At 33.6% G+C, this 13,338-nt stretch overlaps 2 protein-coding genes across 2 annotated transcripts; one reads left to right on the top strand and one right to left on the bottom strand.

Moving 5' to 3' along the window:
• Positions 1-394: 394 nt before the first annotated feature.
• On the top strand, positions 395-7,513 carry LOC128162110 (uncharacterized). Its single transcript, XM_052825308.1, has 2 exons — positions 395-2,733; positions 4,885-7,513. The coding sequence occupies exons 1-2, from the start codon at positions 436-438 to the stop codon at positions 6,487-6,489; spliced, it is 3,903 nt and encodes a 1,300-aa protein (XP_052681268.1). The 5' UTR covers positions 395-435; the 3' UTR covers positions 6,490-7,513.
• A 2,673-nt stretch (positions 7,514-10,186) lies between these two features.
• LOC128162074 (uncharacterized) lies at positions 10,187-13,265 on the bottom strand. The gene is made up of 6 exons (XM_052825264.1): positions 12,966-13,265; positions 12,680-12,791; positions 12,274-12,395; positions 11,907-11,988; positions 11,380-11,600; positions 10,187-10,965 (listed from the first exon to the last, which is right to left on the bottom strand). Exons 1-6 carry the CDS (start codon positions 13,190-13,192, stop codon positions 10,833-10,835), a joined length of 897 nt encoding a protein of 298 aa, XP_052681224.1. The 5' UTR covers positions 13,193-13,265; the 3' UTR covers positions 10,187-10,832.
• Between the last annotated feature and the right edge of the window lie 73 nt (positions 13,266-13,338).

Here is a 13,338-nt window from a genome sequence, read left to right as displayed (position 1 = left end):
AATGTAAAAAAAAAAAAAAGAAAGAAAGAAAATCACATAGATATGTCAATATTCTAACAGCTAATTGTGTAATTGCTGAAAATAAGTAATAAGGAATCATTCTATTCTATAATGAGGTGATTATGTCGGAGCGCGATCGATTCTATGAAAAGGCCCTTCGTACAGTGTATATCAGATAGAGATCAGTTGGAAGAATTTCAAACACAATATTTGTAATAATTTCGTATTGTGGTAATAACTTTTAAAAAAGTAAGAGTTTTGTTGTCATTTCTCGATAAATTGGTATTTATTAAATTGAGAGTGTAAAAAATACATTAGAATTCTTTTCAAGAAAAATTAACTAGTGCATAAAAAAATAATGATTGTCTGATGTATATTTTATTTTTCAGAAAGTTTGGGAATGTCCATATTGTAGATAAAACACACTTTAGCAAAATGAGGAACCCGTTCCTCAGTCTTTTGTTAATATACGCTGTGGGTTATTATTTGGATTCGTGTGCCAGAGGCGCCCTTAACACCGATGGCCTATTCAAGAAATATGAACTTGCTTGTGGAAAATATCAGCTATGTAACAGTCCGCCATCCGATGTCTTTTACCATGCAGAGTTACACCGATGTCCACCATGCTCTTGTGACGAGACTTGCTTCGAATTGAACAACTGTTGCCCGGATGTGTTCTTTGGTGCCAAATACAAAGTGTTTACTAACTTTGTCATAGGATCCGCCTCTGATCATGGTTCGGAGCGGTACGACATGTTTGAGGTTATTGCGCACTGTCCTACGGAAGCTGATGCAAGCATCAGAGCAAAATGCGAGTCTTCGACGTCTCCCAAGACATTGATCAGGAACCCACCACTGACATCTATAGCGACAAATCTGTCATACTCAAACAGCCACTGCGCGTACTGTCATGGCGAACGAGCAACCAACCTTGTCTATTGGGATATGGGAATAGGAAAAGTAGATGTTCCAATCCAGATAAACATTATAAGCCCATTTACACAAATGTTAAAAATAGGAGAAATTATGCAGATACCATTTTTATTTACACCACCTCAAAGAGTGGGCATGTTCGTGAAGAAGATGCCCGTAAAATATCTAGTGCCTTCAACATGCCCGGATGATGCCGATCCTGACATTGCAATGGCTTGTAAGTCATCCTATTTTCTACCTTTTCGCCTCCACAAAAATGTATTCTGCTACATTTGTAACTTACCTAAACAGAATCCATCGATCAACTCGTGTAACTACACGGGTCATTGGGATGTCGATGATTCGTCGATTAAATATGCTTGCAGCGACGGCGGAACATCTCCCATGACTCATCCTTACAAAAACTTTTACTGCTTTCTTTGCAATACAGTAACAAATCCAATGTCTGATCAAAGTGCCACGTTGTTTGCAGTTAAAAAACAAAATGTCATCCATTTTTACGATGCCGTCTTTGAATATGAAGAGCGACACAGCGTTGATTGGAGACAGAAGGAGACTCTTGAATTAAAACTCAAAAACATTGAGTTCCGAAATAATAAAATGTTTCAACAAATTAGTCAAACAAGACTCGAGATTCACGAGGAAGTCTTGATAAGTGACGGGTGGTATGTTTATAAAGACATTCAGATTGATGTAAGAAGCCTCGTACAGACCAAAGTAGCCATGTATCCTGATAGAATTTGCAACAAAAACCTTCTTCCTTTTTCCGTTCGGAGCTTGGTGCCAACCAATTGTGAGTGCAACATTGATTGCGTCTTCAGAAACGTCTGCTCCTGTTGTGTTGACACTGCTTTGATAAGTGCAGCAACTTGTTTGTCTGATGCCGTCCATTACGAGTCGAGTCTACGTAACGAGGAAACGGAAATTATAGTAATCGACGGATGTTCCATTAAGGAATCCTATCTGTTCTATTTCAAGTATAAGAAACTCTGTGAAAAGGACACAGGAATGTTTTCTTCTCTTTTTGTCACAAACGGGACGTCAACCTACAAAAACGTGTTTTGTTTCTTTTGCAATTCACCTTTATACCGATTAAATACTGAGCTTCTTCACAGACCTTTTACACCGATTGATATAAACATTATATGTCCTAAGTTTCTCCATTTTGTTTATGCCGGATCAATTAAGGATGTTATCAAGTTAGCAAAGAGCGAAGGGTGTGCTGTATTTTTTGATACTGACAAGGCAACAAAATGCAGAAAAAAGGACGACGATGGTTTTGGAGTAGGATTTGGGTTTTATAGTTTCTATGAATATCCAGAGTTTGGCGAAGAAAGTAAGACGATTGATGTATGCAACAGCACAGGTAATGTTGTTCATGACATTGACTTCAATATTCGATGGGCATGCGAGAACATTAGTGATCAAGCTTTCCCGCCAATACCCGGATTCAAAAATGAGTATTGTTTACTTTGCAATTCAAATGGCACAGCACAAAAGGTTAATAGAAGCTGCGAACCATCAAGCTCAAACTATCTCAAAATTTACAAAGATGGATGTGAAAGTCTGCCAGACGTATCGGGTGTTTCTGAAATTGCGCCTTTTAAGAACGCATTCTGTTATGCTTGTAACAATCTGAATTGTCTACACGATCATTGCTTCCCAAACTCATCCTTCGATGTTGAAGCTTCGGACTGTAAAAGTTCTATGGGGAGTTACTTCCGTATTCGCGACCAATTTTTTTTGCCGAAGTACTCACCATCAGTGAATTTCTATGCTTCTCCAAAGGATGAAATAGAGGTATGCTTTTTTAAAATTCTGTTTATGCTCTTGATTCTTGTTTATGCAAAAGTAAAACTTTAAATTGCACGAAAAAAAATTCAACAGCATTTACAAACTGAAAAGTAGCAATAACACGTTATTAAACTATTTTTATTTATTAAACTTTGCTTAGAAACATTTGTTTAACTCTCTAGAAATTGCCATCCTTTTTAAACTCATAATGATATTAAATCACAGTATAAAAAAACATTTCACACTCGAAACCCTATATCTGGTATGTACCACTAGGGAAATAAGTTATTTTATTAAAACAATAATAAGTAATTCGTGGTAATTTCGGTCGATCTTAATTGGATTTGAATCAAGCCACAACCGAAATGATATCCTCAGTTAAAAGTCAATGACAAAAATTTTGAAAATGAAAACAAAGTTTGATTTATAGTTCTTACTCAGATAATTGTAGATGAATAATACTGGAAACTATGAATATTTATCAATACATCTCATCGATCAAGATTTTATCTTGCCCGGTATATATTTATACCCCCGCTCCGAAGGAGAGAGAGTATACTGTACTGCCCTTGTGTGTCTGTCTGTCTGTCCGTTCGCTTGTCCGTAACAAAAATTTTAGTCGAATTTTTTCCCAGCAACTATTCATTGCAAATGCTTTAAATTTTAGTGGCTTTTAGTTTAGGCAAGCTTTATGCCATATGGTGCAATTCATTTCTCATTCAAATTCCTGAAAGATGACGACTTTGTTTATTTTAAGCCTAAATTTTCAAACAAATTTTCGTCAATCTCAGATGCTTGTATTTTAACACACCCCTTGTTTAGGCATGCCATCTGATTTATATTTGTACTTATCAGATGTCAAACTTTCTATTAAATGTCGACTTTGTCATTTTTAATATTTGTCTAATTATTTGCAAAAAGGACAGTTGTTGAACAAATGCCGCTTCAATATTTTGCTGTATTTTCCGATTTTTGAATTGAAACTAAAGCTTAAGGATGACGTTTACTCAGAATGAAAAAAAAAATCCACTGATGATAATGAAAAACCATCTATTGTGTGTTATAGACCTTTGCTTGTATTGTTATTTTTCACTTTCAGAAAAGTAGGTCAATGACCTACTTTTTGAGTTAATGGCCATTGAATATTTATTGAAAAATCAAGAAAAATCCCATAAAATTTTACTCTACGATTGAGATTTTCTTAATTATAAAAATAATACAAATAATTAAACACTTTAAAAAATAAGATACAGTTTATGAATGGTAGTGGCACTAAATAAGTACACAGCATTAAGATTTCAGCAACAATTTTAAGAAATAATCCAGTCCGAATTTCCTCTATCAGTTGTCAAATCCCTTTCCATTTTTGATCCAATTTTACAAAAAATTGAATGATGATAATACAAAAACATTTATGGTATTAAACTACTTATATTGACCTTATTCTGTTGTCATAAAATTTATATGAGGTCAATGATCAAAATTTTGAGATATGGTGTCTTTTATCGTTTTTAAGCATTTTTCAATATTTTTATAATTCGTGCCATAAGATTATTTTAATGAATAAATGAGGTAAATCCAACGGAAAATATGCAAAATTACATAGACTTAAATATAAAATCCTAACTTTTAATAATAGACTATTGCCAATAAACTTTTAGCAGAAAACAAAATCTGCAAAATTTAGTCCGAATTTCCTCTGTTTGGCTAAAAGTCAATTTTTGTTTGAGCCTAATTCCATAATAAAGTAAAAATATTGAATGTTTTGTCAATAATAATTCATTTCATAAATACTGTTTGTGTTTAGAACAAATTTTACTCATTACATTGAACTTCATAACAATCAGAATTTGAGAACTCAAACCCTGAGTAAACAACGTCCTTAAACTTTATGGTGATGTTAGACAATCTCGCTTTCGGAATGAAGTTTCTGCGATTGAAATGATAAAGTAAAAAGAAAGCATTGATTCGCAAACGGAAAAAATAGGTTACGAGAGCTTATTTTTCTGGGATTAGACGTAAGAAACCCAGTTCGTTGAGTAACGAAATAAACGCAGAAAAAGTTTTCAACCTCTGATTTTTTCCGCAACCAATAGAACTAGTAATCCTATAAAACTGTGGAACAATAAATTGAGAAATGTTGTATTTCTATTTTAGTCTGACACTTATGGATGCTATCCGGGACGAGCACTGATTGGAAATACCTGCGAATTATTATTATCTGAAGCAAAATTCGCAATATACGGTGTTGATGTTTCTCTTGCCTTAACCGTCAATTCTACTTACACGAATGCCTCTGTTACGATGGAAAAAATTGAGCAGTCTCTTGGCACCATATTTTTACAACATTTACCTGAAAATACTCGAGAATTTTTACAATTTTTATTGCTATTGAACAAGAATTCCTCATTAAACTTGCCAGTTGAAAGCACCATGAGCAACGTTCATTTGCTTGTGGATCTGTATTTTGAAGTTCAGTTCATGGACTTTGATAGACGTTCTGTGGAGGCCAAATTGCTAAACTTTCCGAGTTTAATTGAGCAGACTTCCTCCCTAGATGAAGGATCAATAGAATTCAAAATCAAAAGCCTTGGATTTTCATACCCTGCCGATTCTATAAAAAACAGCATGCCAGATGCAATTTCGACCTTGAAATTGAAAGACATTATGAATGCCTACTTTAAATTGCCCCCCGATGTTATCCTGGTGGGTACCTTACTCTTCTGCATTCACCAAAAGTTCAACTCTAGCTTGTTTTTCTTCGATGATGAAAACCTAGAAATAATCTCAAATCAAACAATGCGTCGATTTAAGATAGGCGAATTCGTTTTGGATTTTGAAGCTTTAATTGGAGTTTGTATGTATAGTGATGGCGGTGAAAGTTCTACAGAATACCTCTTAGATGGTATTGTTGTGGAGGTCAAGTACTTGCCCACTGTATTTAACGGTATCAGTGCAGTGTGTATGACTTCAGTATTTATAAGCTACTGTTATTTCAAAATCCTAAGAACACCTACTGGTGTTAATGCAATTTTTGTTTCCCTCTTTCTGTCTTGGTTTCATATAGTGAGTTCTTTAGTGAAACTCCTTCAACATATCAAACTAGCATGCTTCGTTATTGGGCTTGCTCTTCATTACTTTTGGCTATCTATTTCTTGTTCTGTTTGTGTAACAGCCTGCCATCAGTTTTCACTTTTTCGAAACACCAAAATGGAGGACAAAGAATTGCAAGACACAACGAAGTGGATAACTCTAATCCATCTGATTTTCAGCCTCTTCACTCCAATGCTAATTGTGGGTCTCAATGCTATACTGTTGCACGTGTTTCTATCTGATCCTTTCTATTACAGCACTGACAAATGCTTCCTAAATCATAACCTGTCATACATTGTGACTTTCCTCTCTCCTTTGATACTGTCCGTCATCATGATATCATTTTTCAATGGAATGGCTTTAAAGATGGTCATCACTGTGAAGGGAAAATTAATCAAAAAGAAAAAGGCCCAGTTTTTCATACTGTTAAAATTTGCAATGTTTGTTTGCATGTTCGCCATTCTCCAGATCACCGAATGGTTTGTCGATACATCACACTATACCTTCGTGATTGAGTTGATGGTGTCGACACAGGGATGTTTTGTTTTCCTTGCCTTTTGCTGTTCCTCTCATGTCTGCGGTTGGAGAAAAAACAATGAGGATTCTTCGTCAGGAAGCGATATAAACCAAACAATGGAAAACAAAATGGAAGTTAAGGATACAGAGTAATTGCGTTGCAAACTGTGGAATCATAAGATTTCGTGGTGCCTCTATTTTCGTTGAATTCGTGGGTACCTCTCAACCACGAGTAAACATCGTCCACAAATTAATAAAATAGGGTTATAAAGCCATTTTTTCTTTTATAGGTATAAGAAATTCACGAAATTACATCCCCAAGAACCTATTAAATTTCAGCAATCCACGAAAATTGGCCCCCACGAATTTTTATGATTCCACAGTATACGCTGATTTATGCTAAAATCACCCCCCCCCCCCCCGGAAGGAATAGACAAAACAGTACTCTGTTTGACATGAATCACCTGTTTAATAATTGTGTATTGTTCTTGTTCTGTTACTTATCAGATTTAACGAATTTACGAAGGCTTGGTGACCATGACCATTTTAAGCTGTATTGGGTAAAAAGAATAGAGTGGAATCATTTTTATCTGTGGGGGTCAATGGTCGTGGGTATCCGAAAATTTTCTGGTTCGAGGGGACGTAATTTCGTTGGTATATGTAGCAAGTTCTATTTCGTAAATATCTATTAATTTCATGCTTGTATAATGTATAAACGTTCGTGGGGATGTTAATTTTAAGGCAAGGGTTACCAACGAAAGCCACGAACATTGGTCCCCCACGAAAAATGATGACTTCACAGTACCGCATGCGTTGTAAAAGTAATATTCAAAATTATTTGTTTTCATTGTGTTTTGTTGTTACGTACATTGTGAATGTTCATATTAAATTAAGTGTTTTTGAACAGATTTTTAAACCTCTGCATGCTTTCAAATGTTAGTACGTTTTATTTATAACGACTTATGGTTAAGAAGTAAAATGTTAGTGTTGTTGTAAACTTGATGTTGCATTAAATGATTTTTGTGCCTTTGACTATTCAATAATTAAAATCAAAACTTATTAAAGGAATGGGGACGAATTGTATTTGTATGGCTGTATTTGACATTTATATATAATATTTTATCAAAATTCTCCATGTAATGTTTTAAAATCAATTTGTTGTTTGCAAAAAATAAAAATTTAAAAAAAATATATTTTGTTTGAATATCTTTTTTGTCCTGGGCTTTATTTATTTATCTTTTTTGAAACACAATTACACTTAAATCTCTCCTTATTGTCCTTAATATGCAATGGTCGTTCAAAATAACACGAACTCTGTTTTGTTTTTTTTAAATCCTTTATAAGTCTGATATTTAATAAAATGTTATGTTTGATAATATGATTCAATATATTTACATCTACTAAGTATTATTCCTTCAAATTCTTACGGAAACTTATAGTTAATTCATAACCCTACAGAAACAGCCAGACTGAAATCTACATGCCCGGTTTATTGATTGGTCGAAATCTACAGCGACTGAAACCGACAGGACTAAAATTGACATGCCCTGTTTATCGATTGGACGAAACCTACAGCGACCTAAGAAAAATCACGGAATGCACGAAATATCATGATGATGTCAGACTCAAAGTCTCATAGGAGACGATTTGGCTGTTTCTTTTAGCTAACGTACTTATTTAACAGTAATTAAGTGAATTTTACTTACTTTTCACAATCAATTTAACAATTAGTTAAAAGAAAAATGTTCATATAAACAATAAAATGCTTTCTTTGAAGGTTCATGCGGGTTATAAAGGTAGCGATCATTCCAGAAAAAAATACTTTACATAACCCGCTAACGCGGGTTAAATGTATTTTGGGAGTTGACTTAAATCAACTCGTCTATGCAGCTACTCTGGCAAACCGGAACTGAAACAGGGTTTGGACCTAAGCACAAATCATCACCGCTGACAGGACTTAGTTCTTGAAAATAATCAATAAATTCTATGTAATTTATGATAAAGCATTGTTTTTCATGGAAACTTATTTATGAATACCTTGAAAATGGTCGGAATTTAATAATACGAACAATTTACATATTTTGTAGTCGTATGTATTCGTTTCAGAGTTCAATATACTAGCCTCATTCAACGATCGGCTGTCTAATATAAGTAAAGTGTATTCCTTGCTTGTCGGAGATAAGCGGAGACATCCGAGCGTCTGGTTGAACGAGACTTGAGCTCAATATAATTGCTTGGATCCAAACAGTTTTTGGAATATTTTGATAACTGATAGGAAGTTTGATGAAATAATTTTATCTTTAGATATTACACAACATGATTCATATGGTGTTTTTCTCGAAATTCTTGTCGGAAATGTCCGAGAATTCATATTCTAAAAAATGTGCATAAATACAGATTATAAACTACTTGCCAAGCCAAATAACATATCGTTGATTTTAAAATAAATGATAATCGATAAAATCAACTCCCGTCAGTACTTTTGTACTTTGATTTCTGCAATGTCGCTACCTTCAAATCCCGAATGAATCACCAAAGAAAGCGTTTTATTGTTTAAATAAACCAATATTTTTATCATGGTACGGCCAATGGGAATGTACGGACTATTAAAAACTTTGTTTTTTTCATTTGCTGTCTATGATTTAAGGTGGAATAACACACCTGGAAAAAGTCACTCAAAATAACGGTAAGGTATTTGATTATAAAAGATATAATGATAAATAAACCGTACATATGTCAAATATACGAAAGTTTTCAATTTTGGGATAAAAATGAATATGTCAAATAGTTCTATTCAATAAGCAACTACAAAATCAACGGCGGGATTCGAACTCGAGATGTAGTCGGATCACATACCAAACACTTTATCCACTCAGCTATGGAGTAAGATACCAGTTGCCGTCGACAAAATCCTTTTAATAAAACGAAATTTCGTTACGGTTTCGATCAGATGTCAGCCATTTTGTGATGTACGTGTTATTCCACCTTAAGGGTGTTGTTTACTCAGGGTTTGAGTTCTCGAATTCGGATTGTTATAAAGTTCAATGTCATGAGTAAAATTTGTTCTCAACACAAAAAGTATCTGTGAAATGAATTATTATTGACATAACATTCGATATTTCTACTAAATTATGGAATTATGCCAAAACGGAAATAGACTTTTAGCCAAACAGAGGAAATTCGGAATAAATTTTGCAGATTTTGTTTTCTGCTAAAACATTTTTGGAAGTACTCTAATATTAAAAGTTAAGATTATATATTTTAGTCTACATAATTTTGCATATTTTCTGGTAGTTTTTCCTCATTTATTCATGATAAATAATATGGCATGAATTCAAAAAATATTGAAAAATGCTTAAAAACGAGAAAAGACACCATATCTCAAAATTTTGATCATTGACCTCATATAAATTATATGCCAACAGAATAAGATCAATATAAGTAGTTTAATACTATAAATGTTTTTGTATTATCATCATTCAATTTTTTGTAAAATTGGATCAAAAATGGGCAGGAATTTGAAAAGTGATGGAGGAAATTCGGACTGGAATATTTATAAAAATTGTGAAGGAAAACTTAATGCTTTGTATGTATTTAGTGTCATTGCCATTCATAAATTGTATTTCATTTTCAAAAGTGTTGAGCAATTTGTATCATTTTCACAATTAAGAAAATCTTAATCATAGTGTAAAATTTGAAGTGATTTTCCTTTTATTAATTTTCCAAAAATATACAATGGCCATTAACTCAAAAAGTAGGTCATTGACCTACTTTTTTGAAATCGAAAAATAACACTACAATAAAAGGTCTATAACACACAATAGTTGGTTTTTCATTATTATCAGTGGAATTTCATTCTGAGTAAACGTCATCCTTAAGGCAAACTGAATCAATATTACCTTGAGTATCTTAAAGTTTTATTGTAAATTTCTCCGCGGTGTATGTAATAGCCCTACGACAAACAAAAGCATGGAACAGAGTAATTTACATATGTAAATAGGTGCTATAAACTGTTGCTTTTGATGTCCCTTTTTCGTGGTAACATAAGATGGAATCGTTTACTCACATCCACACAACAATCAAATATACATGTAACGTACATGTAGAGATATATATCGAAAGGTGAAATTTGAAACAGAAAATCATTTACAGTCGACTGTTTGTTACAAAATAATCTTGTGAGAAATATGATCGACATGGTTGTTGTGATAACTTGCTAAAGTGCGTTTACTGGATACTGGATACAAAGTTCGCAATGTTGAAGTGTTACAATGGTAGCTACACAAATATTACAATAATGCAATTTCCAATCAAAGCTTATATATACAAATGGTTTTTATAAAAAAAAAAAAAAAAAAGAAGTTAAAATATCATTATTTCAACATAGGTAGTAGACCTATTATCAAATAGTGGAAAAATATCCTCAATTTAATCTGCAGAAAAGTAGTCTATATTTTACAATTTTCTATCAGATACATCAGTTTTAGAACACCCATTTAGTACGGATATTTCTGGTTTTCCAATATGTCTTCCGTTGGAATCATAGTGTACTGTGAGTAAGGTTTTCTCCTAAGGTACTGCCAGAATAGTCCTCCTACTAGTACCAACAGAATCACAGAGCACATGATTCTACAAAAAAAGATCATCTAAGTAATAGGGTACCTTCGAACTTGATTTGGATACCACGTGATCAAATCCAATAAAGTTAGAAGGGCAGGCGTCAGTTATTGCTTTTATTGATCTATATACTGATCCTGAAAAAAATCTGTTCAGCATGATTTAAATTATTAAGAACAATTATTCTAGAAATGTCAATATCCTGATTCATGCATGTGTTACATTAAAGATTCAGTCTGTGTAAAAACAAATTAAGCTAAGCTAAAATGTTCTATTGTAAACATACATGTAATTGAAATATATAATATGTATATAATCTAAAAGCCGTTGATACATGGCACTTCCTACTGGGGTTTAGACAATTTAATTGTATATAATTATGGTTTTATTGGTTTAACTTAATTGATGCGATATACATGTACATACAAAATCCCTGTCAAGAGGAGCGTGATTTTCCGTAGATCTCTGGTGTCGGGACTGGGCCCTTGAGTGATTGTCACGACCCCTGGGGACGGCACGGTCGGTGGCTGGGGCACCACGGTAATATTTCCCGCTTTGTCTGCACCCAGCGTGAGGTCATTTCCCAGATAAGCTCGAATAGATGACTCGTTCATTGGACAGCAATGTTTACTACGCAACTGCAACCACTACAAGGGAAAAATACCACTGTGACGACGCATGCGCAATAGAATAAAAAAACAACGCTTTTTGATTATTTAAAACTGCGTTGAATTAAGGACCAAATCAACGCACTTTGAATATTTTTAAGTGCGTTTAATTTGGGACATTATTTTCATTTCAAATTGCATTGTAATGGTTCTAGAAATAATGCTATTAACATGCAGAAAAAAACAGCGGACAATTGTTTGATACCATTTTTCAACTAAATTTTACTTAGTACATCATATACACATTGCATGTTTGCAGAGGCATAAGCGACTGTGTTCTCTCACATAAAATCTGCCCATGTCCCCCACTGCTCGCAAAGTGCTCTTCTCTTGATTCAAATCGCAATAAAGAGACAGAATTGTGGTCCTGTTGTCAAAGAAACAGATAAACAAACGGAAAAAATCCATCAATTGTAAAGAAACTAATGGTAATTATTAATTTTTAACATAAGTGTGTACTACAGGTCAATTGATTAGAATCGGTATGCGTACAATACCAGTACATATTTAATCCACTGTGTAATTTCTGTTTATAATACTTTATTCCTTCCTTACTGAATAAAGTTTGTCTTTTGAAATTTTTGTGTTTAATACAATACATACGAATTAAGAATATCATTATTATAAAACCTTAATTCATTTAATTACCAACCTTTTCTTATCTTTGGAAATGTACGTTAACGAGAGGTTGCCATTGTCAAAATGGCCAAATACTGCACCTTGTTGAATTCCAATGTCGACAAACTCGGTCCTTGCTTTGTTAACACGACAGCTCTGTAATATTTAAGAATCAATTTCTGTTCATAAGTAATAATAAAAGAATTGCTTGGCAAACTATGTAATGATTTGTTAACTTTTGATTGAAAATCAGTTATAGACGTTAACTTTAATCTATAAAAAATTCAGTAACCTTCTTGAACAAATATATATATTTACGTAAGCATACATAGGATGGTAATATATATATATATATATATATATATATATATATATATATATATATATATATATATATATATATATATATATATATATATATATATATATGACGTAATTACCGCGACATTGAGGCATCCTGACGTATCATTAAGGTATTTCTCAAGGAAGCCGTAACAGGGATTAAAAGAATACACGTGACCATCGTCGTCTGCTGGTGGATGGTCCATGAATCTGTCAATAGGATCAGAATTTGGAGAGAGAGAGAGAGAGAGAGAGAGAGAGAGAGAGAGAGAGAGAGAGAGAGAGAGACAGACAGACAGACAGACAGAGAGAGACAGAGAGAGAGAGAGAGAGAGACAGACACAGACAGAGAGAGAGACTCGGCAACTTATTTCTTTCATTTACCTTGCGGTCTTATTTTTCCATGCGAGAGGCCGTAGGTCCACATAGTTACCATACTCGTCTTTACACACACACGGCGTGTTGGGGTTCACCATCTTACAGTGTTGGGGGATGTATCTCTCAGAATTTAAACCCGAAACACACCCCGCCATCAAAGACAGGAAAACAAAGCTTAGGACCTTATCCATTTTAAAAAGAAAAACCTCACAACTCGTCAAAAAACTATTCATTCAAAGTCTAAAACATTTCGTCTATATCTACTCGAGTGATAGTATATTTCATTATACATACATGTATATTCAAAATGTTTACTTAGTTTATCAGTCAAATGAAGATATCCAAGTTGCTATAAATATTTATACATTTGTTGCTGTCT

This window comes from Crassostrea angulata, chromosome 9, assembly GCF_025612915.1.
Source record: "Crassostrea angulata isolate pt1a10 chromosome 9, ASM2561291v2, whole genome shotgun sequence".
Taxonomy (NCBI): Eukaryota; Metazoa; Mollusca; class Bivalvia; order Ostreida; family Ostreidae; genus Magallana; species Magallana angulata.
This window is presented reverse-complemented; position numbering and strand designations above follow the sequence as displayed.

What these genes read in the sequence shown, in the direction of transcription:
- LOC128162110 (XM_052825308.1), top strand. Translation starts at nt 436, where the DNA reads ATGAGGAACCCGTTCCTCAGTCTTTTGTTAATATACGCTGTGGGTTAT. An exon ending in CTCCAAAGGATGAAATAGAG is followed by an intron (nt 2,734 to 4,884) that starts GTATGCTTTTTT and finishes TTTCTATTTTAG; the next exon opens with TCTGACACTTATGGATGCTA.
- LOC128162074 (XM_052825264.1), bottom strand. Translation starts at nt 13,192, where the DNA reads ATGAATAGTTTTTTGACGAGTTGTGAGGTTTTTCTTTTTAAAATGGAT. An exon ending in ATTTCCAAAGATAAGAAAAG is followed by an intron (nt 11,989 to 12,273) that starts GTTGGTAATTAA and finishes CTTTGACAACAG; the next exon opens with GACCACAATTCTGTCTCTTT. An exon ending in GGGACATGGGCAGATTTTAT is followed by an intron (nt 11,601 to 11,906) that starts GTGAGAGAACAC and finishes TTTCCCTTGTAG; the next exon opens with TGGTTGCAGTTGCGTAGTAA.